At 49.4% G+C, this 26,678-nt stretch overlaps 1 protein-coding gene across 1 annotated transcript in view; it reads right to left on the reverse strand.

Moving 5' to 3' along the window:
* LOC147901539 (transcription factor TGA2.2-like) overlaps positions 1-26,678 on the reverse strand; it is a 117,928-nt gene that overhangs the window by 23,267 nt on the left and 67,983 nt on the right. Inside the window, exon 7 of the mRNA XM_087375333.1 lies at positions 4,372-4,643. Within this exon, the coding sequence (XP_087231459.1) occupies positions 4,372-4,643 (272 nt within the window). The remainder of the gene's footprint in view (positions 1-4,371; positions 4,644-26,678) is intronic.

Genomic DNA, 26,678 nt, shown 5'->3' on the forward strand with positions numbered 1-26,678 from the left:
AGAGGCAGGAGATCCAAGAGGGGCTGATGTGAAAATCCAGCGAGGGCTGTCCACCCAATCATCTCCCAAGGTTGGTGTGCAAGCCTAAATGCGTCCAAAAATGAAATCCTTCCAAGGTTCCTGCCCAAGCATGAGTCCCCTTACCACCACCTTACAAAATGCCCTGCACTGCAAGTCCGGGTCAATGACATTAAGGCCCCCTTCACATGTAGGGAGAATAATGGCCTCCCAGGCCACCCTCTGCAACATCTGTTGTGCCATCAAGTCCACTCCATAAAAAATTCATGACTGGTCTGATGAGCTGAGTGATGCAATCCCTAGACCGGCACCAGCAAGAACACACAAATTAGGAGGTGGCCAAGAGAACCCGGTTCACTACCACAACTCTAGATGCAAGGTCGAGTTTGACAGAGCTCCAGAAAAGGAGCTTTTTCCTTATACTTTCTAGTACTGGGGCAAATAGCTGTGCTGGAGAGATGTCCAATCCTACCTGGCATCCCAAATACCTGATAGGAACACCCCTCTGAATCCAGGAAAAACCAATGTCAACTCCCTAGCCTGAAGTGTCCTCATCACTGATCCAAAAGCCAAAGGATTTATGCCAGTTAATGTGTGCCCTTGCAGCTGAGCAAAAAATATCCAAGGCTTTCCAGAAAGAATCAAGTGACTGCAAGGAGGCCTCAATAAAAATAGCAGTGTCATCAGCTAACTCACAGTCAAAAAGCTCCTGCTCCTGTCTCAAGGGCAATCTCAGCCCAAAAAGCTCAGCCTGAGATCTAAGGAAGATACTCATAGCTTCTGCCACAAAAAGAAAGAGGAAGGGGGCTAAAGGGCATCCCTGACGAACTGATCTGGAAATCTGAAACCTGTCAACCCTTACCCCTCCAATCAAAACCTGGCTGTGGACTGACCTGTAAAGGGATGCCACCCCTTTGATCCAAGCATCTGAAAATCCAAACCGTAGAAGAGTGCCCTTAAGAAAACCCCAATCTACTCTGTCATAGGCTTTCTCGAAGTCCAAGAGTAAAACTGCTAGCCTCTGCCCACTCTGCATAGCCCACTCTATGGCTTCCCAAAAGGAAAAGATATTATCAAAAATGCTCCTGCCATGCACAAAACCTGTCCGAGTATCATAGATGAGGTCTGCAAGAAGGGGCTGTAGTCGGATGTTGATCGCCTTGGCAAGGATTTTGTAAAGAGTGCCCAAAAGAGTGATGGGTCTCCAATGGGATACAAAATTCCTGTTGCCACCTTTCGGGATAAGGTGAATGAGTCCCTCGGTCAGTGAGTCAGGCATCTCACCCGAGTCCCAAATGCCCTGCAGGGCAGAAGTAATATGATCACCTATCATATCCCAAAAGGCTATTAAAAAAAAAGAAGTAAGACCATCAGAACCAGGGCATTTGCCCTTATGAAGGGCAGAGAGAGCAGTCTTGAATTCTGTGTTGGTAAAGCGTGCATCAAGTGAGCATAACATCTCTGGGGTGACCAACACAGGTAAACTCTGCCAAACTTCATCTCTAGCCACCTCTCTGGGGTGACCATCAAGCGTCTGGGATCCTGATACTGTGAGACCGTCCTCTCAGATGAGGCTCTGAAATGGACAAAATTACCGGAAAATGGTATGAAGTGGAAACACTGGGTGCAATGCAAACTGTGCCCCCTCTATCAAGAGCCCAGTCACCCACATAGAATCTATCAATCCGAGCATAAATAGGCATCTGCACCCTATGGTTCGACCATGAAAACAAAAGTGACTGAGGCTGAACAAGAAATGCATCATTTGACCAAACATATCTGCCACTGAACCTGAACAAGAAGGCATCCCAGGCTGCTCTCTCAAGGGAGTGGATACCACCTTCTCTTCCCCCTTTCTTATCAGAAGGTGCCTCGACCATGTTGAAGTCACCTCCAATAATCCACGAATCCGCAATGTCAGCCCACGAGAGCAACTCTTTCCAGAACAAAACACGGTCCCCTCTGTTGTTCAAAGCATAAAGGTTGAGTCAGAAGTAAAACCCACTGGGCCCTGGAGGGGGTTATGGTACCGTGTCCAATGACCAGAGGAAGAATAGAGTCTGAAATTGAAATGCAAGTACCTCCTCTGGTTCCCAAGGCAGGAAGCCAAATAGTCCGGCTTGATAGCAACTTACCTGACTTGGAGCAATCTCTGATATCCAGTTTGTGTTCCTGAAGAAAAAGAATGTCTAGGGAACCACCTGAAACACCTGGATGGAGCTGATTCCTGATCAGCTGTCTGCGACGGCGATGAGGGATGCCGCCCAATCCCTGTATATTCCAATTGGCTATCCTCATCGGCGGGAGGAAGTGGGTTGGAATACCTTACCCAACCTGGTGGCGGAAATAGAAACCTCTACCGGAGCAGACCTCCTGCCATATACACGAGGTCCAAGGGGAGGAAAATCCACAGGTGAGAGAGAGAAGGATCTCTCAATAGGGATGCCGATAACTGGCTCTCCAAAAGTAGAGGGTACAAAATCATCATCTGGGAGGCTAGAGAGGTCCTCCAAAGCGGAAAATGAGTTCCGTTGAGCCAGTCCTGGGGAGGGGGTACGAAGGATTCCTACCGAAGCAGGAAGAGAATGTAAAACCCCCTTCCCTCTTTCCAAAGAGGGAGGCACCTGTACTGGATCCTGATCAAAAGGTGGTGCATACGAGGTGCCAACAACCTGCGCTGCTGAGGAAGGTACAGCCTGATCCAAGGGTGGAGTCGAACAAGGCTCCTGAACAGTAGTCTCTTCTTGAGGCTCCAAGGGGGTAGCCTCCGAAGAGGTGGAGGAGTGAACTAAAGTAGAGGACCTAGCCGCGACCAGAACCCACCGTGGGCCAGAGGTGGCGCGGGGTGCTGAAGGGACTCGAGTAGCCCTAGGAGAGGGGGGAGCCCGTGTCTGAGGCCGTGTCTGTGGAGCGGTAGGTCCTGCTCCAGTCCTCTGTCGTAAGCTAGTACGAGCTGGTTGCTTTGTGGGCCTCTTTTTCTTCTTTGGGCAATCTCTGGCGAAGTGCCCCGAGGATCTGCAAATCCTACACTGGTCCTGCCGACCTGCAACCTCAAATCTCTGGCGGAAGAAAGACCCGTCGGGTCGCTGTAGCATGATGTGGTCATCTGAAATATTAGGGTCCTAGACAATGACCCTAACCCTGGGTACCCCGTCCATCCTGACCGCCTCAGCAGCCGAAGAGGGCTCACCAGGGAGAGGGGGGATCTCTGCCACCACACCAAACCTCTCTCCAATAACTGAAAGAAGCCGGTGATAAACTGAGGGAAGACCAGGGAATCTGATGAAAACAGAAACTCCCTGCTTGTCCTCTTCAACTGGGTCAAATCCCAGTTGAAAAGGAAACAAAAAGATCCTCCTATAGCCTAGAAGTAGAAACCCGGCCTATAGCAGGTCTCTCGTGACGTCCGGGGAATCTAGGCGAACATCCTTGAGGTGGGGGGCGAGGTCCTAAGGAAGCGCCGACAGCATCCAATCTCTAGCTTGTGACCTGGAGGGGTGTGAGCCATGAATGCGTGCGAAGAGAGTCGTGGAACACTCATGCTCCAAATCCTTTCGCAACTGCTGTAGCTCGTCTTTTGAAAAAGTAACAGTTCTCGCGGCCGGTGTGAGCGGAGATGGATTGACTGAATGGGAACCCATTCGTCAATCGAGGTATGTTGGCCGATTCAAACACAAAAAATAAAAACTCCGTCCGCTTTCCTGAAACCCAGGAGACCCCTATAAGAGAATAGGGGTATTCCAGATGAAGGAGTGGGTGAAGAAGAAGGGAGAGAGAAGAAGAAACCAGGGGAGGATAGAGGAGAGGAGGAGTGGAGGAGAGGGGGAGAAGAGGAGTAGAGGAGAGGGGAAGGAGAGAGGAGGGGAGGAGAGGGGGGAGAAGCAAGGAAGATCAGGGGGGAGAGGAGAGGAAAGGTTGCAGCGGGGGGGGGGGGGAGCAGCAGGCTGCAGCGGGGAGGTAGCAGCAGCAGGTGCGGGGGGGGAGCAGCAGGGGGGAAGCAGCAGCAGGTGCAGGGGGGGGAGCAGCAGGCTGCAGCACAGGGGGAGCAGCAGCAGGCGTGGGGGGGGAGCAGGCTGCAGCGCAGGGGGGGGAGGCTGCAGCTCGGGGGAAGGGGGCAGAGCGGAGAGGGCAGGTAGGAGGGGGCAGCGAGGAGGGAGCAGGAGGAGCAGCATGGAGCGGGGAGAGAGGCAGCAGGAGGAGCGGGGAGAAGAGCAGCAGCAGGGAGTAGGAGCAGCAGGAGGGAAGGGAGGGGGCAGCGAGGAGGGGAGCAGGAGGAGCAGCAGGGCGGGGAGAGGAGAGCAGCAGTCGAGCAGGGAGAGGAGGAGAGCAGGAGGAGCGGGGTATTAAGCTCACCTTTAAAATCTCCGAGGGACGAAATCCTCCCATCCACATAAAACATCTTTCTGCTGGTGTTTTCCACATTCCAGAAAGCAAATGAAAGACATCTGCTTTCAGAGCTACACATTTCAAACGGAAAATTTCTTTGTAGTGAGACATGAAATTTTCTACAAGAATTTGGAGGTCACTTTCACTCAAGTGTGCTTGTAAAGCAGCTCGTAGGTCACCCATTTGACGGTGCTTCTCATCTAGCCAGTGGGCATATTCCAAATTGAAGGCTGTAGCACCTGAAAAGGGCAAATTGGACCAAAACTGATCAGGCGCCACTTAAACATCAGCAGAAAGAGAAGAACAGATGACAACCTTGTCCTGAAATAAAATATAGCCATCACCACACACATACACAATTAGAGTGACATGGGAGCTACCGTGGCTGCGACAACTTACATGATGCCTATTACATTTGGAAAATATTTATTTCTTAATCAATTTTCTTTAAAAACATTAATTGCTGTAAAAGAGACAACTCAAACTGTTGACCTTGGGTCAGCACAACTACCAACCTGAGTTCCAGGTGACCAAGCACTAGGGTTCCACCAAGTACCCAAGTGGTGAGTGCCGAGTGGCTAGGACAAGCACAAGGAGGCCACACAAGTGGTCCAACTAGTGCAAACAGTTCAAAGAAGATCCTGCGCAGAAATTAGAAAGTTGGTCCATAGAACTGCTAAGTCCAAGAGTCTTAGATTTATTTAAATGAGGTATAACGGGTTCGCTTGAGTTGTCTAGTTTTGTGAGTCTATGTAGAGGTGTAGACCTTGACAAGTTGCTCTCTAGTGATAGTTGTGCCTTGAAATATGGCTTGGGAGCTCATTATCGTCCTTTATGGCATAAAATTTCAGCAATGCTCCAACCGTACTTGCCGGTACCTCATTTAGAAATACAGCATCGGCTTGAGAATTGGATTTTACGCTCTCCTTCCTCATATGTCCGTCCTTTGAAGCTATCACATATCACAGTGTCATCATTGTATAGAGTGTTATTACCTCCACCTTGGATTTCCAACAGAGCAAATGTGGAGAAAAAGGCTGCGTCTCCTTTGGCATTACAATGTCCCTCTTCGACAACAGCTTTTCCTATGGCGAGTTCTCCTTGGCATTTTTCCATCTGGACAGTTACTCGCACACAGACATATTGCTTCAGCTGTTTGTCACAGATGCTCGCACTCTACTGAATCAGTGCTCCACATCTTTTGGTCCTGTCCAAATACTTCTGATTTCATTGCTCTCATCAGACAGAGGCTTCGACAGTGATTTCCTACTGTTACTTTTGGCAGATTTTTCTGGTTGTTTGGATTTCATCCCCAGAGATAGGGTTTTGATTTATTTTTTATATGGGTGCGATATTGGATCCTATGGACTTTATGGATGGATAGAAATCATAGAGTCTTTAGTGATCCACTATTTTCATCCTTTCTTTTTTTCAAACGATCTCTGCAACAATCATTCTACGATTGTTTTCAGACTCGTTTGATTGATCAGGATGTGTATACAGCCTATACTGAGATCTTTTCTTGAGTAGTAGCTACTTCGTTTTTTGAAGCAGCTATGAATGTAATTATTATATAGAAATAAAAGCTTTCTTCTCACAAAAAAAAGATAGTTGTGCCTTGAGTCGAGGTGAGCAGTTGTGAGGTTTGCACCCAACATCTTGTTACAGAAGCAGCTCTGCAGCTACGTTGTTTGTAACGGAATAGACCCCTTCTTATAATACAATTGTTTGGCTTGCATATTCGGTTTGCATAAGTGGTTCTTTTGCAACACTTGCCTTGACTCGCAATTGATCACCCATCTCCATACGATTTTGCCCATAGCAACACGATCCCATATCAATACGACGATCGATTCTTTGGAACCAAGCACTGAGTAGGATTGTGGATTGCCAAGAACACCCTAGAGTGCAAGAGAGGGCATCTTTTACACCAAGCACTCTGCATCTCACCAGGCACCATGCACACACAAGCACCGGGTGCATAGGTCAACTGAGGGGTGAGGGAAAAAGACTATCAACATTTGGTGATCCTGTGAGGGGTAGTAGTGTTGTAAGAACAAGTGGGAAATTGAGTGGATCGAGCATAGTAGTCGACAGAAACGAGTGCACGGTCATTGAGAGGAGAGAAACTGTTCATGTTGACAAGCGATGAGCTACGGCAGTTGCTTGGTATGGCATATTACTATAAAAGATACATCCGAGTGTCTGAAGACAATTTGTGGTATTTGAAGATTTGCTTGACGACTGGGGAGTCTGGACTAAGTATTGCTCCTAGCCAACTTGCTGAATCATTCAAGCTTTGACCAATGTCTGACACGTGCTCACAAAGGTCCAAAAACTATGTGGCCAAGCATGAAGAACACCTGTGCTGTGGTGGAAGAAGATGACAAAGTATGGCCAATTGAGAAGCTGAAATGATCTTTGAACCAAGGATGGATGACTGAAGGCAAAGAGTAAGAATAACAGAGGGGGCCCCTGACAGTGGAGAGCACGAGGAAGGAGAAGACCCGGCCACGCACTCGGAGAGATGGCTATAGACTACTATACCAATACCAGGAGTGAACCAATCCCCGACTTACATTCAGTAGTGGAAACAAATATCCCGAGCATTTGTCTACAGAAAGCCACGATTTTGAGTCATCCAACAATTCGGTTCCTTGAGTCCAGCAGCTATCGACCTGTTGAGCACGCATTAAATCCAAAGAAGTGGGCCTCGAAGCAAGAACAAAGACAAGAAGACATGTCCATTCAATGTAGGCAATGCAGGAATTGAGACATGGCATGACCTCCCTTGTTCTTGGCAAACCTTTAGTTCATAATCATGTCGAGATTCTGACCATGCAGGGAACATGTCCAAAAAATCCAGTGTAGCAAAGAGACAAGCCCCTGTTCGTGGAAGGTGCATTCAATCACAGCCGGAAGCACTAAGCCGGAGTCCCCACAAGTATTAGCTCGACAATGTGGTGATACACTGCTAATAGGAACATCCAACTGAGCACTCATCATGTCCATAGTCAGGACTGTTACCATAGACCGGTTGGTCATCAGGATGCAAGAAATCAAGCTCACAATCCTTGTCGCCACCGCGAGACGAGAGAGAACCACAACCAAGGAGCCCCAAGCCGGTTGCCACCAAACCAAAATCCGCAAGTCAAATTCTAGTGCTTCAAAGGACCGAGGAAGAGGATTTCTACAATCACCTACAAAGCTTCCTGTGGTTTTGCCATATTAATGGGACAACAACCAAACAAGAGCACATGAATTACTTTCCAATCGGTCATTTTATAGATTGGCAGCGAATGTCCAAGGCCTTTCTTAGACAGTTCAGGCAAGAGACTAATGTTAGGGCCTAAAGGGTTTAGCCCTAAGTGGGGATGCCAAGAGTTGTGTGCATATGGGGATACCAAGGGGCACATGTGTGGGCAATGAAGGGGCAACTCCATATGTATGCATACAAGGCACCGGCTATCAATGCAGTTATCTTCTTCCTTCATTCTTGTTCGTGTAACTTCTTGCTGCCATAATAAATGTGGGATGGTTTTACAAAAAAAAAAAAAAAAAAAAAAAAGTAACTTCTTGCTGCTGTTTTGAGAGTCCCTTGTGTATTCTATTCCTTGTAGGGGCTATTAGGGCCTCTACACATGGCGACCACAATGGGCCGGATCTTCATGGCTTTGGAGTCAAAGAAGCTGATCGGGCATCAACCAAAGCACACATGTGATATTCTGCGAGGGGCACCTTCCCTGACAACGTGCGATCTGGAAGTACAAGCAGCCTAGAACCACTTCAGCAAATCTGAAGCATCCATAGCGTAACATATTCGAGTGCAGATACCATCCCGAGCTAGTCATGGCGTTTGCCATCCCCTTCTTTCAACAGTTCACAGGAATCAATATTATTACATTCTATGCTCCTGTGCTCTTCCAGACTCTCGGGCTAGGTGCAAGTATATCTCTGTATTCTACAGTGATACTGGGGGGAGCTGCGCTAGGGGCTGTGACGGCTGCCTCTTTTGGACAGGTTGGGGCGCAAGGCGCTCTTGTTCAACGGAAGTCTTGTGGTGGTGATAACGGTGTTTGAAGTCTTTCTGATGCTAAAGTTGATGCGACTGGAGGTTGGCATCATCTTGCGCTTTCTGCTATACTGTGGCCTTCTCGTTCGTGATGCGGCACAAAGTTCTTTTGTGACAATTGTTGCATACAGACCGGTTGTGGTGCTGTGATGCAGTCATTGCGGAGTGTTGATTTAAGGCCGTTAGAAGAAAGACAGTCATGCGTTGCACAGCCAACAATGTTACTACATCATTCCAAGAGAGCCAACAATCTATGGCCTAATATGGCGATCAAGAACATGAGGTTTTCGCAAGCGATGGAAGTGTCGAACGTGATGATCAAGATCATGGCTGTGGGTGCAGTGAGATGCTGATCAGAGGTGCGAGGACGTGATGACTCGACCGGATGCTGCGAGATGGCTTGCTTTGTGACTGGGAGAAGCAACCTGCTGTAAGCAAAGAGAGATCTAGACATAGTTGGACCAGATACCGCATGTGCGGAGTCGTGTCGTTGTGGCATGCAGAGAATAAACGAGTGAATTCGGGTGTTTCTGAATGAAGCTATGCTACTGTCGTAGAAAGAGATTCAGGAAGAGCATCCGCTGTGCAAAAAGACAAACGACGTGCATCTCCTTGAAATGACCAGATTGCGGGTGCATTGGAGTAAAAAACAAGTGATGCAAGGCGGTTTGGGAGTTGTGGTTTGCGTGCGGTATTTTCTTGCAGAGTTACGTATTAGATGCAGATGTGTTGCGGCTAAAGGTGCATGCAGGTGATTTTGGAAGTACGAGGGCATTCTGGCAGTGCCAACAACTGTAGCACCAAGAGATCGGCGGGGATGAGAGACATCAGGAGGTTTGCGGAGATGCAGTTTATTATTGCGGTCTGGTCTCAAAAGACTCAAGAGGATGGCGCATCACAGGAGGTTGGTGTCATCTTGGGGCGTGGCCTTTACGTCATTGAATGCATCTAGTGGTACACATCCAGCCAAGATGCAGATATTGTGTGGCTATGAACTTGACATGAAGGCAAAAGTGGGTACAGCAGCCAGTGCGGTGCCCAGATTCCGATGAGGGATCAACAATTGTAGGATAGTTCTGCAGTGGTTGTGATTGCATGAGCCATGACTAATTAACGTAGGGCAGCGAAGATCATGGACATGGTGCAGAGTCTTATGCAGGCCTGGGTTGCTGATCATTTGAGGAGCGGTTTCCAGCAAATTACAACAAAAATGTGGAGATATGTTTGTGCTTTATTTTGTCTCTTGAATAAGAATACACTTTAGTTCTTCTTAAAGTGAACCAAGGTAGTGTAAATTGTCCAAGAGATGGAGGTAGGTGCAGCAATGGGGGCCATACCGACTCAGATATAGATCGGATGGAGCACCTACTGGTGGCATCTGATTCATGGAGGGGCAGCATGCAGTTTTTGAGGTGATACGGCAAAGAAGAGTGTGGTGTTTTGCGGATTGCAAGTGTGGGGGCGGTTATTGGTGCAACTATTTTGCGATGGAAAGGCATGATCTACATCAAAATTGCGGGAGTTTCTTCATAATCGTGGCATTCCATGCTATTTTATGGCATTATATGAAAACTTTGTAATCATTCATGCGCTCACATAAGGTCCACTGCCTTGGCGTTGCCTAAAAAGTTTGCATCTCTTTTTATTCACATGCACATAAGGCATCTGACTTCCACTCATGGGATATTTGTGCATGTGTGGTTCTCACAGTCCACTGTGAGTGCCATGTGTTAGGGCCTAATACCACACGGGTTTAGCCCTAAGTGGGGATGCCAAGAGGTGTGCGCACATGGGAATACCAAGAGGCACGTGTGTGGGCAATGAAGGGGCATAGACCTCTCTTTCTATATGTATGCATAGAAGGCAACACGGTTATCAATGCAGTTACTATTCATCTTCCATTCTTGTCTCGTCTCTCTTCTTGCTGCTGTTTTGAGAGTCTCTCGTGGGTTCATTCCCTGTAGGGGCCAAGGGCCTCTACACATGGCGACCACAAGGAGCCGGTGATACGGCAAAGAAGAGTGTGGTGTTTTGCGGATTGCAAGTGTGTGGGCAGTTATTGGTGCAATTATTTTGCAATTGGAAAGGCATGATCTACATCGAAATTGCTGGAGTTTCTTCATAATCGTGGCATTCCATGCTATTTTATGGCATTATATGAAAACTTTGTAATCATTCATGCACTCACATAAGGTCCACTGCCTTGGCGTGTTGCCTAAAAAGTTTGTATCTCTTTTAATACACATAAGGCATCTGACTTCCACTCAAAGGATATTTGTGCATGTGTGGTTCGCATAGTCCACCGTGAGTGCCATGTGTTAGGGCCTAAAGGGTTTAGCCCTAAGTGGGGATGCCAAGAGTTGTGTGCATATGGGGATAACAAGAGGCACATGTGTGGGCAATGAAGGGGCATAGACGTCTTCATATGTATGCATACAAGGCACCGGTTATCAATGCAGTTATCTTCTTCCTTCATTCTTGTTCGTGTATCTTCTTGCTACTGTTTTGAGAGTCCCTCGTGTATTCTATTCCCTGTAGGGGCTGTTAGGGCCTCTACAATTAATGAAGAGGATGTCCACACCAAGCTAAGTGAGTTGAAGGAGAAGAAAAATGAGTCCATCCAAGATTTCATCTTGCAGATCTAGGTCCTCGTCAATTAGTTAAGCACACCACCTAATGACAAGTCTCTACATGCTTAGTTGATTATAGAATGCACTCGGGTGGATTTGTGCTCTCCAAAAATTGTAAATCCAACCAAGACATATGAAGAGTTGTTGAACCAAGTTGTCACCTTGGAGAAGAGTGGTACAACCAAGTCTAAGCTGAAGAAGAAATCCGAGGAGAGTGAAGAAGAGGATATCTCATCCAAGAAAGACAAGCTAAAGTCTAAGCTCAAGAAGGCCTTGCAAGAATTAAGCATCTAAGGTAAACCCGGTCTGAATGAAAAGCGGTGTAATAAGTGCTCACAACAACAGGGACACATTGAAGATTGACTGTCGGACCAAGTTACTAAAATACTTGTACTAAGTTTAGACACAATGATTCCGAGTGTTGGTATGGCAAAAACCGTACTATGGATGTCAACTAGGTAGTGCAAGATACTAAGCCGAAGGACGAGGAACCGTCGAGACCCGAGCAAGGCTGAGATAAAGGGAAAGGCAGAAATGACAAAGGAAAAGAATGAGCTCCCCTAAATACAGATGTACCATAGATCACGTGTTACTTGTTCGGAGCTTGTCACAGAAACTAGGCTTCTTTGATTTGATCATGCAATGAATATAATATGCATTCTCCCTCATAGCTTGGTGGCGACAGTTTTTGATGGGTCACCGTCTATGTGAGGCATCATTGCAATCCCACACTGCTGCTACGTAATCGTTTGAGACCACGGTGTTGATGCGGTGAAACTTCCAACCGTTTGGATCATGAAAAAGGATTGCATTAGCAATTGCGCGAGCCTCACCTTTCCTTGTTGGTAGTAAGGCAGCATCTGCCACACCCATTATATGTTTCATTGCTATCTTCACCCTCAAGTTTGGTCCTAGGACTTGTTGACCATTGTGAGAGGATGCCATGGCGAGTGAGAGAGATTAAGCTGATATTATAGGGCTGAGTCTTCCGTTGAGGCAGGAGGATGAGCTATTGGATAGTGAGTTGCAGATGATACGGCTGTTTTTGTGGATGCCACACCACAGACACTCACCTAGTTCAGGACGGCCTTGGATTTTTTTTGAACTACAGCAGGGGCTAATATTAATTGGAACAAATCCAATGGCTTTTGAATTAGTGATGAGGACACTCCAGACTGGGGCATTGACATAGGATTCGCTTGGATTCATAGGGGTGTTTCCATCAGGTACCTAGGATGCCAAGTTGGGATGGGCATCTCTCTAGCACAACAGTTTGCTCCCGTGTTGGAGAGCATGAGGAGACCCTTGTCTTTGATGTTCAGTCGGGAGGCATACTTCTCAGATCTTCAGATGATATTCTTTTGGAGGTTGCCTTCTAGCTTGTTAGGATTGTAGGTTACATGGAGTAGGGCACGGAGTCACAGTGGTATCTTGATCCTGACCCTGTTCTCCTGGCACTTGGGTCTTGGAGACTCTGGTTATATGGTGGTTCCCCCATCAGGTTCTTGCAGTGGGCCCAAGGGAGTGGGAATGGGTTGATGAAGGGCACCAAGAGAAGAGCATCCCCTTCTTTCGTTACACAGTCAAAAATGCCATGAGATTTCAGCTTAGCAATAGAGGTTGGAGGCCCTCCAGAGCTCCTCATTGGGATAGTTTTCAGATTTCTGTCGAAGTGCAAAAAAACTTTTGGAGAAGGCTCTAGAAATCCCTCAGAAATAGAAAGATCACTCTATTCTTTTGGCTTTCTATTCATGGAGGAATTGCAGTGAACCTTTGGAGATCCACGTTCAGGGCTGATCCTACTTGTCCTTGATGCCATGCAGCAATTGAGTCAGCATTGCCTCTGGGAGTGCAGACAGGTAAGGACGATCTAGAAGAGTGTTGCCTGGATTCTTTGCATATTTCATAGAGCACCCTTCTTCATGACTTGGGGATCAGTGGCATGGTTATGTCTTACTGGCCCTCACGTATTTTTCGAGGGACATGACTCAGACTCCTACTTCATTATACAACGACACTCTGCAGTGTCATGCTCTCTCCAGGATGTTCCCTTCACTCCTTTCAGAGCTGCTCATGCCTCAATAGACACATATTGGGATATTCTCGCTAGCATTGCAACTTGGCATATTTGGAGGGCCAGATGTACGGAGGCGATGGAGGGTTAACAGATTCACCCTTCCAGTATATGGATTGATACTATACACACACTAATGGCCATCTGGGTGAGCATGCAGGGATCCTCTAGAGCAGCTATAGCAAGGAGAGAGATTTTTTTCAGAGTTTGGAGAGGATCTCCCTTCTTCTCTGAGTCTTCTTCATGGTTGAGGTGGCATTTTCAGCCTCCACCTTGGGATTTTGTTAGCTCCTTTTGAGTTGTTTTTTCTCTCATGCATGACATGATGTATTCCCACATTTGAGCTTGCTCTTGTGGCTTTCATTCATACTTAATGAAGTAATCTTTTTGGAAGTAGAATAGGAAGCTCCGAGTTTGTGTTGATTATAGGAAATTCAATCGTCAGACAATGCTAGATCCCTTTCCAATTCCTTTCACTAATGGTATACTTGACCAAGTGGCAGAACACGAGATGTACTCATTTATGGATGGTTATAGTGGATACAATCAGATTTCCTTAGCACCCGAGAATCAGCAAAAGACTACGATAATTACCGAGTGGCGTGCATATGCCTGCAAAGTTATGCATTTTGGTCTGTTTAATGCGCCAAACCTTCCTAAATTACTTAACCGAGGTCATTGCTATTTACTTGGATGATTTCTGTGCGTATTCCATAGTCTCCCTACATCTTGCCTGGCTTGAAAACGTTTTTGCCACGTGTAGACAAGCAAGGAACTCCCTAAACCCGGCTTTTTGTGTGAAGATAGGTATGCTGCTTGGTCACGTGATCTAGATCCAAGGAAGCTATTTGGACGAGCTGAGCAAGATCTAAGCAATAGAATGAATGCCAAAGCCTGAGAATCTGATATAGCTCAAATTATTTATTTGTTGGGTACATAAACTTTTATAGGAGGATTTGTAAAAGAATTTGTTAAAATTGCAGCTCCTCATCGCTATGAGAAGACCAAGAAAGATACGAAGTTCTAGTGGACCGAGATGTTCTCTGCACATCTCATGATCTTATGAAACAAGTGACCGAGACACCGATTATGAAGCCCCCAAGATGGGATGTAATTTTCCATGTTCATGTTGATGCATTGGTACTATTCTGGCATAGCCATATGAAAGACTGGATTACCCGTCTACTATGCCAATAGGCTTATGACACTACTCGACTGTCACTACAACACTACCGAACATAAAGCTCTCGGGATGGTCTATAGTATTCAAAAATTTAGACACTATTTGCTCGGTAACCCCTTTATCTTCTCCGTGGCCACCAAGCCTTCTTGCATTTAATCAACAAAACAATCATACACGGATGAATGGTATGGTGGATGCTATTGTTACAAAACAAAATCATTCACAAACCAGGAAAGTCCCATGTGGGCGCAAACTACTTGTCACGTCTGCCTACCTCGGATCAAAACCAAGGAGTCAAACCTGAGCTCCCAGATGCACAATTGTTTGTTGTGAATCTATTTGAAACCACGTATGATGAGATGCTCCAATACTTGTCACAGGCCATGTTTCTCAAGCACATGCCCCGAGACAAGTGAAGAAGCTAACTTTGAATGTTATGAGAAGGTATTTTGACACCCCAACAAATAACAGAGAAAATAATTTTGACTTCGGTCAAAGAATGTTGACTTTGGTCAACAAGAGAAAAGTTGTTTATGTGCAAGTAAAGGACACCCCAGAGGACTAGGATTAGTCCAGAGAACTAGAATGCATGCATTAGCTAACCTTTTAATGGGTTAAAGTGTGTTGGATATTGTGGTAGGACCTTGGATAGTGCAAAAAAGGCTTTTAGGGGAAAAACACAAAAAGCAAGTCCCACAAGAGAAGAAATATGGAGCGCCCAATTTTGGGAAGAAAGCTCGTGGCAAGGGGGGAAGCAGCTTAAAAGAGGGCCCACAAGGCTGAAAGTAAGGAAATCGCCTTTCCAGAAGAAAGCTCTTGCTTTCTAGAGAAAAGCACCTATTTTTGGCAAGAAAATCAAGCCCAACTTTTAGAAAGCACATACTTTCTAGTTGGCTGGCCTAGTCTATAAAATAAGGGCCCCTAGGCTCCAAGTTGTATTAGCTGCATGTGCCACCGTGAGCCAATTGTAAAGAGTTTTCTATTTCACTAAAGACCTCGGAGGGAAGGGGGGGGGAGGGTCCAGCCCTTATTTCTGGGCGCTAGGGTGGCATCTTGTTTTCTTTCTGCCTCTCTCTTCCTCTATTGTGAATCATGTTCTAGTTCCATCGTTGAGTCTTGATTGCTGAATTGAGCTTCCAACCAGTCTCCAAATTCATATTTGAAGGTTAAGTGCTCAGATTTGCTTTGAATTAAATATTGAACTTGTGTTTTGGTTCGAGAAAAGTTTCATTGAAAGCTTGGAAGTATAGCTTGATCGGAGGACAGTTGTACTGGTAGGGCGTAGACGGGGTTTTGCGTCAATGGGCACCACCTCTTGAACGAGCAATAATGCTGGCCCATTTCCGGCTTGCTAGAGGTCAATCCAATGGTGAGCTCAGCTCCTAAAGTTTTGCAAGTGGGTTTGTGATGGAGTACTCTATTCTAGCATGCCCATGCTCAATGTGCGGGATGTGATGATTGCCAAATAACAGGGCGGTTGCTACCACAACATCATATGCTACTTGAACCAAGTCAGCCATGGGGAGCATTCTAGAGATGGGGCTTGGACTATATTGGTCTATTCAAGAATGTGGCTCAATTTACACACAACCAATATATTACTTTAGCCATACATGATGCTACCATGTGAGTATATATTACTTTAGCCATACATGATGCTACCATGTGAGTAGTAGCCAAGGCATAATAACTCAGCTCATAGTACAGCCAAGTTCATCTATGAAAACATCATTTGCAGGTATGGTCTCCAATTGAGTTTGTCAGTGAGACCAAGGAACACATTTCATGAATGATGTGTTTACGTCTCCAATGACCGAGTTTATGGTGGTGCACAGGATTGCAACAACTTATTATCCTCGATAGCCAAGACGAGTCGACCAACAAGGTACCCACTACTGAGTAGACCGCCTTGTCCCCAGCACGAAGTGCCCCAAAATGGGTGGCGGTACTTGAATTATTTTTCTCTGAAGAAGTAGATTTGCCTCCGGTGGACTTATGAGAAATTCGGCACATACTTGGGAATGAAGGGGCACAACCCTTCGTATCATCCATCATGTGGTTAAGTATTGGGTCTGCTTAGATGTTGCACCACGCCCACCATGCTAACCAAGAATGCAAGCAATGCATGGTTGCTCAATACACCTTTAGCCAGGCAGCCTTCAATAAGCTACAAATCGAGTATGATTCATTGAAGCTAGCCTTTGCCACCTTATTAGAGAGTCATGAGAGACTACATGCAGAGCACGTGGCTTCTCGTCCTTTAGCTACAAGAAAATCGGGTGCCATACAGACTACTGAAGCCGAGCTCACAGAAGTGGCAAGTGGGTTAAGGCACATAGGCAAACAAACTGAGAGCTTAAGTTGGCTACCGCTCCTCCTATCTTTTCTAAAGAGCTCGACAGATTACAAGCCCGCACTGCTACCCTCCAGGTAGAAAATACAGCCCTCTAGGATAGGTTGCAGACCTTGGAACAGATTGAATTGATGAGGTCATGCCGATTTCCTGATGAGCCTCCATTGAAGTTGCCAAGCCGACGTGGACAAGATGACCGATGATGCCACGTGGTCCCTGATTTGCTTCACAGACCCCTTCAAAGTTTCGCAACCCAGCAGCATCTACCAAGATGGCCGGCTCCAAGACAAGGCTCCAAGACAGCTGCCTCTAATAGCACCCAGAAGCATGAACCAAACAAACAAGAATCCAACCCACATCGACAATAGCACCTAGCTCTGATGACAAGTCCACTGGCCGTGTGCTACTTTTATTGGATTCCAAGTCTCACCCATCCCGAGTTGTATTTTACACCTTCAGTTCTCCAAAAAGATATTCGTCACCTAGTTTCCTTCGGCCTCATTTGCCCTTTGCTGAGCCTCTTCCCTCTACCAACGACGTTTTGCCATCAACCCTTTTTGCTCCAACTGACATTGTGTGGACAATCCCTTGCAAGGAAGACTTCAGTGTGTTTGCACTAGCCTGTGACTTTGTTCCACATCCACGTGGACATAGATGATGCTGAGCCAAGGTGAAATGTCAAACCTGGAACCCAAGTTCCAAGTGACTAGGCACCAAGAGTCCGCCTTCCAAGTACACAAGCGGCCAGTGCGAGCACAAGGAATCAAGATTGGTGGTCCAACCAATGCTAGCGGATGACAGAAGATCTCGAGTAGAACTTAGGAAGTTAGATCACGGAACCGTGAAGTCCAAGAGTCTTAGATTTATTTAAGTGAGGAACCCAAGATAGAACGGGTTTGCTCGAGTTGTCTAGTTCTGTGAGTCTATGTAGAGTCCTAGACCTTGGCAAGCTGTGTTGCTCTCTAGCGATAGTTGTGCCTTGAGTCAAGGCACAACTATTAGTACTAGCGGTTCACAGAAGATCTCGGGTAGAAATTAGGAAGTCGGATCACGTAACCGTGAAGTCCAAGAGTCTTAAATTTATTTAAGTGAGGAACCCAAGATAGAACGGGTTTGCTCGAGTTGTCTAGTTCTATGAGTCTATGTAGAGTCCTAGACCTTGGCAAGCTGTGTTGCTCTCTAGCGATAGTTGTGCCTTAAGTCAAGGCACAACTATTAGTACTAGCGGTTCACAGAAGATCTCGGGTAGAAATAAGGAAGTCGGATCACGGAACCACCAAGTCCAAGAGTCTTAGATTTATTTAAGTGAGGAACACAAGATAGAACGGGTTTGCTCGAGTTGTCTAGTTCTGTGAGTTTGTGTAGAGTCCTAGACCTTGGCAAGTTGTGTTGCTCTCTGATAGTTGTGCCTTGAGTCAAGGCAAGCGGTTGTGAGATTTGCACCCAATGTCTTGTTGCACGAGCACCCCTGCAACTACCGCTTGTTGCAACAGAAAGATCCTTTCTTATAATACAAGAGTTTGGCTTCCATATTTGGTCTTGCCTTGACTTGCACTCGCTCAATCACCCATCTTCAAACGGTTTCACCCACGGCAGCACAACCCCATGTTAGTACAATGATCAATTCTCTACACCTGTCATCATAGGGATGCGAATTTCTAAGCTTTAGGAACTTATGGTGACTGCCCTGGCCTCCAACTGATTAAAATTGTAAAGGCCACTTCAGTGCAATTAATTCCATGGGCCAAGGCAAAGGACCTGAAGGTTGGAGAGGGGTCAAAATCAAGTGACTTGTAGGGCAAGAAAAGGAGGGTATTTTTTGCTCAAGTGGATTGGGGTAAGCAAGGGCTGATTCAGCTCCCTCTCAGGGCAGAATCTCGATTTTCCTAGTCCCTAGCTGTTCACACACCTTCCAAGAGCCCATCTTGCTGATCACCACTAGCCAGGAGCCCTACCAGGGCTGTTTTTCCTGATTCGCACCTTGCCAAGGCAGTTCAAGGAGCCTGTTGCTGATTCGTAATTTGCCAGGGAGCCTCCAGATCAGTACAAACACTGTTGTAGCTTCCAGATCTGTTCCTGAGGCTTCTAGGGCAATCGCCTACTCAGTTTGCACCTAACAGAGGCCTTTCCGTGCTGCCAGACAAGTTCTCCTGCAAATTCACTACTATCTGGGCTGCTCCAATGCTACCAGATCAGGATGATTCATTTCCAGCAGGTGTTTGAGTGCCAAACAGCCAGCAAGTGCAGTCACCCATCAGAATTGGATTGTCAGGGATCAAAGGAGTGCCAGAGGGAAGGCGATTTGCAGTTTACCACCTGTCCAGTATTGTACTTGCTGATTTCGCCTACGGAGTGCTTGAGAACTGCTTCAAACAGATTCACATTTTTGCTTATTGCTGTTTCAAGGTTCCTAGAGCTTTCATATCAGTCAAATGCTTCCCAAAAGCTGTCCTACTGCCTCAAAATCTTCATATCCTATTGCCTTGTTGCAGCTAGCCTTTCTGTGTGCCAGGAACAACCAATGTTGGCTGTCTTGCTGGCCTTAAGGTATCAGAGCTGCCAGGACGGCTGATTTCTCTGCTGCCTGAACTCCTTTGAAGAGTTCCAGAGCTGCCAGGTTAGAACTATCAGCCAAAAACGGAAGAAAGGATGCCATTGGATAGTGCACTGGACTGGGATGCCTTTATAAGATTGAAACTGATGCATAGCAGGACGGCTATGAATGGATTATTCAATTGGCTGATTTTGGGCTGATGCGCACGACAGTGCTTTTCTTGTATTTGAATGCCTTCTGAATAAATGATAAAGAAATACTGAAAGGGGTGCTAAGTTTAGGCCAATAAGGTGTCCAGTGCAGGATGAGGGCAATCTAGCTCTTGAGTGTTGTGTTCGAAATTATAATGGTTTGCTGTGGGAATTTCTAAATGGCTGAAAGTTAAGTACTTGCTGCTTATTATCTGCTCGCTGCCCTTTGGAGTTTCCGAGGCAAGTTTCAACAACAAAGCACGTGGGTTGCCTAGCAGGGGTGAAGGGAAAAGACCGTCAACACACAAACCAAATTGAACCTAACCACAAAACCATGAAATGCATGAATTGAACAATGTTTTGGGTCTCTTTTGCATGATATAATATAGCTACCTGCTAATGACAACCGTCTAGTTCATGTCTTGTTAAAGGAGATTCCAAACTATAGATGAACAATCAGTGACAAACCTGGAAATTCAGCTAATGGCAAGCATGTGGGTAGGGACTGCATTAATATGGCTCCTAGAACTCAAAAAGAGGAGAGCTAACAGCAGTGACGTCTCACTATCCCAACTAGGAACATGTTGATTGTCTAAACCGAGAGACTAGACGGGGATGCGCTGTTTAGATATGGCAATTATGTTTCAATTTCTCCATTTCCCATGCGAGCAATTCTACTCAGCAGTTACTTCCTGCAGGCTACTCATTTGTGAGACAGTCCAGATCGATGATCAAAATGAAACTACTATTTGAGGAAAATTGGATAGCTTTTTTTTTCCGAAAAAACAGTGCTTATTATATTACTTCGAGAACAAAATACAAGAGGTCAGCTTATAGCTGACGGGCTGCGTTCACAAACCGGACGCAGCCCTAAAAGGTAGCATAATAAATCATACTCTCACGGAGGGATATGCTGAGTGTGAATGAACAGCCATCGGGGTGGTGAGTAGTGCCACCGAAGGCCCTGCGTAGTCTGCTCGAAGAAGAGGCTCTGTGTGTCCCAAGCCTGGAGGAAGCGTCTCCGCTTCTCCTGACCAGCCCGGGAGTCTCCCTGAATCTGGTCCCACTGGCCTCTGAGGGTATGAATAATCTCACTCCAAATCTCCGCCATGATCTGGGCAATCGATAAGGAAGTGCCACCGAGGATCTGCGCGCAGCGCGAGGTCCAGATGTGCCATCCTGTAATGCTGCTGATAATCTCCCAGACTGGCTGGCTCTCCCGAACTCCTGTAACAGCCTCTGCTAGGTGCTGTGGGATACCCTCGAGCGGCCCCCACGTCCCCTGTGTGATAAGGAAGGTGGGGTCCTGCTGGCATGCCTCGAACAAGTGATGAAGACCAGGTGCGGTGCTGCACCAACAGAACGCGCCCCAAGTGATCACTCCTAGCTCTGGTGCTGCGCGGGTAAGAAGCCCGAAGGTCCACCTCCACACTTCCTGGGCGCGCGTGCAGCTCCACAGGCAGTGTTTTGGTGACTCCTCGTCCGCATGGCAAATCTGACAGCAACCGTCCTGGCCTATCTGCCTCAACCAGCTCCCCACTGGAAGACCTTTGTGGGCAAGAAGCCACAGGAAGTATGAGATCTTCCGCGGCCGCCAGCTCTCCCACAAGGCCTTCCAGAATGCCTGCAAAAAGAACCTGGAAATACCCTGTGCGTACCAGCTAGGTCGCTGGGTGGGGGGGCGGCTCTGCATCCTCCCAAGAACTCGCCTGCCCAGAGTCGTGCTGTAAGCGAAGAAGGAAGTCGGCCCCTGTCCTGTCACAATCTCTGGCCACCACCACTCTCCTGGGTCCCACTCAAGCTCTGACAAGGCCCGCCCCTCCCATAGCCAAAGACGCCAAAGCTGCAACTGGTCCTGCTCGATACTAGGGTCGGTGCGCCAGACCTTCCCCAGAAGGCCTACGACCCTAACCCTCTGCCACGGGAGTAGGGGGTCGATGAGCGCATCCTCTCTCCTGAGTCGTCCATCCCCTGAAACCGCGAAGAAGGCGATAGAGGAGTCATCCAAACGTCCTGCGACCACCAGTGGGATGCCACGGGGGGTGAACTGTCCCAGCCAACGGGTGTCTCCAGGCATGAGGACCTGAGGCTCAGGTGGAGCCAACCAAGCGGTTGGGATCGCTCCGTCAATCTCCGTGCGTCTCGCCTGGACTCCACGTGCACCTCCAGCTGCGACTGCAAGATCGGTCATCTCCAGATGTCTGTACGTATCCCTCCAAACCCGAAGGGACCGGGCTGGCCCCCTCATCCAGCCGTCCCACCTGATATGTGATCTCTCCCCCAACTGAGGGCCCTCGGCGTCTCTGACCTGCCCATTCCAGACGAGCGGCTGGCGATCGATCTCCTCCTGACAGCTGGGCTGGGACTGTATGAGACTGAGACAAAGCCGCCTCCACACCATGAGGAGGCTACGAACGAGTGGAGAACGGGGCTGAGTGAGCGGGGCAGTAGTGAAGATCCACCTGAGGGACGGTGGCCACTCTCCACCTCGGCGCGGGACACAAGAGCCTATTCCCTGCTGAAGCAACATCTTCCACGTCTGCCCCCCCGAGGTCAAACCGCGGATGACAAGCTTGCCTAACAAGGCCTGACTCTGAAGCTCTGGATCGATAACCCCCAGGCCACCCTCTGCCTGCGGAAGAATGACTGTCTGCCAAGCAACCCTGGCTCTGGTATCTCTAAGACCATCCTCCCCAGACCAAAGGAAGTTCCGAACCAACCTCCTGAGCTGTGCCACGCTGGATCTCGAGAAGCACCAGCATGAAGCCACATACCAAGCCGTGGCTAGAAGGACCTGGTTAACTACCAGGGCACGACCTGCAAGAGACAGCTTAGCAGTACTCCAGAAAGCCAGCTTCCGTCGGATGGAGTCTAGCACCGGGAGAAACTGCTGAACTGGCGTGATGTCTAGGCCAACCTGGAAGCCAAGGTATCTAGCTGTCTGTCCTCGTGGAATCCATCTGAAACCCAGAAATCGCCCCCACTGAGAACACGCCCCAGGGTCTGTGAGAAAACCAACTGACTTGTTCCAGTTGATTTTCGCACCAGCGGCCGAGCAGAAGACCTCCAAGGCCATCCGCACCCTCTCTAGCATCCTCTCATCATCCTGGACATAAAGGGCTGTATCATCTGCGTACTCCGAGTCCAGAAGCTCCGTGTCCTCCCGAAGTGGAAGGCGAACCCCCCGGATCCCGGTAGACCTCGCGCGAAGGTAGTAAGTCATGGCCTCGGCGAAGAAAAGAAACAGGTAAGGAGCAAGGGGGCAACCCTGACGCACTGATCTCTCCAGGCTAAAGCGCTCACCCATCCTGCCTCCAATGATGACCCTGCTAGACGCTGTCCTGTACAAAGCTGAGATACCCTGAATCCATCCTGCGGGGAAACCTAGCCGCTCCAGAGTCCCCTCCAAAAAGGCCCAGTCCACGCGATCGTAGGCCTTCTCAAAGTCGAGAAGTAGAATGGCAAGGTGTGATCCACTGTGCTGAGCCCACTCCGCCGCCTCTGAAAAGGTGAAGACATTATCCAAGATACTGCGATCCTGGACAAAGCCTGTCTGAGTGTCATGAATGAGGTCTGGGAGTAGAGGCCGAACTCTGGCACTGATCATCTTAGCGAGGATTTTGTAGGCGGTAGTAAGGAGAGTGATCGGACGCCACTGGCGGATCTCCTGTCTATCTCCTCCCTTCGGGATGAGGCAAATCAGACCCGAAGAGAGGCTCTCTGGCATCAAACCGCTGCTGAAAATCCCCTGCAGAGCTGCGAGGAGGGGCTGATGGATCTGGTCCCAGAAGGAAATGAAGAAAGCTCGGGGAAGCCCATCCTCTCCTGGGCATTTCTGTCCGTCGATAGCCATCAAGGCCTCCAGCATCTCATCCGAGGTAAACGGCGCCAACAACATCGCCTGCATGCTAGGCCGGACCAGGGATGGAATGTGCCTCCACACCTCCTCACGGGCACGACTAGCACGAGGGGCAAGCGGCTCCTGCTGGAAGAGGGTCCTGTAGAAGTCAGTGGCCAACCCCAGGACCTCCCCCGAATCCGTAACAATGTGACCATCCGCTGTCCTGAGACTCCGAAGCTGATCACCTGCAGCTCTCTGGCCATGCGTCCTGAAGAACTCTCTGCACATCCGATCACCCTTCCGGGCCCAGAAGGAGAGAGAGGCGTGATAGGAAAACTCTGAGCGGCGCTGGAGTGTCTCCTCCAGGAGGGCTCTGGCTCGAAGGGCCTGGATCCGAAGCTCCTCCGAGCCCGGGGAAGCCTGCTGGAGTCGCTGAATGGATGCGAGGTCCCTCCGAAGAGCTCTCTCTCTACTCCACCACTCCTGACGAACCTGTAAGGCTGCTAGCTGGCAAATCTGGCTGGACTCCTGCAGAGCCTGCGCAACTGAGTCCACCAAATCCGTACACTCCCCCCAATCTCTGTCCCAAAGACTGCAAATACTACTACGCACGTCCTCCCTCGAGAAAATAGAATCGGGAATCCTGCATGACCGGGGGGGGAGGGTCTGGGCTGCCGAATCTAATGAGAGGAGTACCGGCGCATGGTCGGAAAGTGTCGTCCCTGGAACTATACCCGCCTGACCGCCTCTACTGATGGCCCAATCACTGACATAGAATCTATCAAGCCTCTCCAGGAGTCTGCCTCCTTCCCTGCGGAAGCCCCAAGAGAAGTCCAGGCTCCCGTGCCAACGCCGGAAGGACGGGTCTCTCCAGTTGTCCCTACCTCCTGTCGCGAAGATGAAGGAGTCCCAAGCTGACTGCTCTGCCTGAGCCATACCTGTAAACTCCGGACCTCTGCCCTGCTGGTCCTCCAATGACTCCAGATTGTTGAAGTCACCTCCAACAATCCAGGAATCCATGACTGGAAGAATCCCTGTAAGTGTCCTCCAGAAAGTGGCTCTGCATCGGAGGTCTGTAGGAGCGTAGATATTGAGTATTCCAATTTTGGATCCCTCCAAATCCAGGCCTACCCAAAGGGCTCGGCCTGGGATCAACGTGCCATGACCGAAAACTCCCTGGGCTAACTGCTCGCACACGGAGGTACAGACACCCCCACTCCTCCCCTGTGCGCCGATCGAGGGCTCCCAGTAAGTGTAGGAACGTCCAGGGAGAACCTTCCCGCAGCTACGGGAATGAGCCGCAGAGAGCTTGTGCTCCTGGAGCAGAAGTACATCCAAACGACCAATCACTGCAGGCTGAAGTTCCTGCCGCAAAATGAGCTTCCTGGGACCACGGGTGCCAGAAGAGTGAAACCCGTTCACATTCCAGGATACGAGGTGTAGGCTCATGGCGAGGGATGGGGGGCTGCGAACAACTGTCTGCTCGCGGTCGAAGTCGATGAAGAAGCAGGCATGTCGGAATGGAGGCGCTGCCGCTTATGAGAAGGTTTGGAGGGGGAGACGGGATCGTCCTGCCCGTCCTTCAACACCTTCAACAAAGGCGAGAGGCCTTTGGTGCCGTGAACAAATGCTTTCTCGAGCCAGCTCGAGATCTCTGAAGTGGTCATCCCATAGAAGGTGCGGAGTTTCTGATGGGACCAAGCTCTGACATCCTGGGGGAGAGGCCATGACGGGGCAGGTCTGAGGATCACAATCAGTCGGAAGCGTTTGGCGGCGCAGCGCCACCGCAAGCGCACATCGCCCTCGGACCACTGAGTCTCGAGAAGCTGCCCACCGGACGGGCCTATCCAGGAACAGACCTGGGCGTGTGTCTGCTCTCTGAGCGCCTCCCAAACCGTGTCGTCTGTCCAGGTCTCGGTGCCATCGCTGAGGAACGTGAAGGCGAAGCTAGGGCCATCCCTAGGGGCCAAGGCGACAATCTTCCCATCCGCCCCTTTGCGGAGCAAGAAGATGCTGATGTCGAGATAAGCCGGGAAGGTCCCAAGGTCGGCCACGTCCAAGTAGTCCCAAGGGCCTGATCTGTAAAAGTCTCGAGGAAGCGCTCTCTCCTGAAGCTGAGACCCATCAGAGTCTGCCACTGAGGGGCTAGCGGCCATGGAAGCCTGCTCCGGTGGTGGTGTAGACTCCGGGTGTCCTGCCAGCGGGGGGGGAGGGGGAGGAGGCTGAGGGGCAGGCGACTCGAGCTCCACGGAGGCGACTGGCGGAGCAGGTGGAGGAGGCGGAGCGGGGGCTGCCCTCGACTGGGAAGCCGAGGGTGCAGCTAACACTGTAGAGGAGTCGAGGGGGGCGGAGGGAGGGGGGGGATGGAGACTCCTCTGGAGCTGGGGCTGAGAGGGAGGAGAAGGAGACTGAGGAGGAAAAGACGGAGGCTGAGGCTGCGGGCCGGGCGAAGGGAGGGGAAACTGGGGAGGGGACTGGGGCTGAGTGGAAAGGGGCGGGAGAGCGGGAGAGGGGGGGATCTGAGGCTGTGACGGGCGGCCTGCCGTCGACGAAGAAGCTCTCCCAGGTCCCTGGGGCGGCTTCCTGTCAGGTCTCTGGGGTGCTGCTGCCGGAAGGGTAACCTCTGCCTCCTTGCCTTTATCCGAGATCTTCTTGTTCCTTCCTCTTTTCCTTCTAACCTCGGTCCCAGCCACCCACTAACTCTGGACCGGGCTCCGCCTGCCTCGGCTCCTCCTGACGTGACTGTCCAGGGGGGGGGGCGGGGGCGGAGGAGGCGGGGGCGGGGGGGGTCGAGATGAACTGGCGAAGCGTGGGCACGCAGCCGCCAAGTGCCCAAAGCCATGGCACCTCAGGCACTGACCTGGCTGTCCGGTGACTATCATGCTCTGGGTGATGCTGCCGGCATCTGTCACAATCTCGATCACTGCAGGGAGGGTCGCAGGGTCTGCCACAGCCACTCGGACACGGGGAGCTCCTGCCGTGGTCACCGCATCGGCGAAGGTGTCGTGCATAACCCATCCAAAATGGGAGCCCAAGTCCCTGACAATCGGCCGCAGCTCAGCAGCAAGCCCTGGAAAAACTAGTGTCACTGGGTGGCGAGGTATACGGAACCGAACATCAAAATCTGCTGCGCTGAATCCACGGTACCACGGGACTATCATGATAATCTTTCCATCCACCGATGTGGGGGAACCGGCAATCAGGTTGCTCGCAGCTTTCTCATTGGAGAGTTTGAGCCAGAAGATGCCCCTTCCCATAAGGGCCACCTCCTCAATATGGCCATCCTCTAGCAGGAGAGTGGACTGGAGCCAGTCCCTGATGGCTGCTCTGGAGGGAGAGTGTCCAATGACTCTACCGTAAACAGAGGTACGGGCAA

Source organism: Dipteris shenzhenensis, chromosome 5 (genome assembly GCF_047967505.1).
Source record: "Dipteris shenzhenensis isolate YYH24624 ecotype China chromosome 5, Dip_SZ_1.0, whole genome shotgun sequence".
In the NCBI taxonomy this organism is placed as follows: domain Eukaryota; kingdom Viridiplantae; phylum Streptophyta; class Polypodiopsida; order Gleicheniales; family Dipteridaceae; genus Dipteris; species Dipteris shenzhenensis.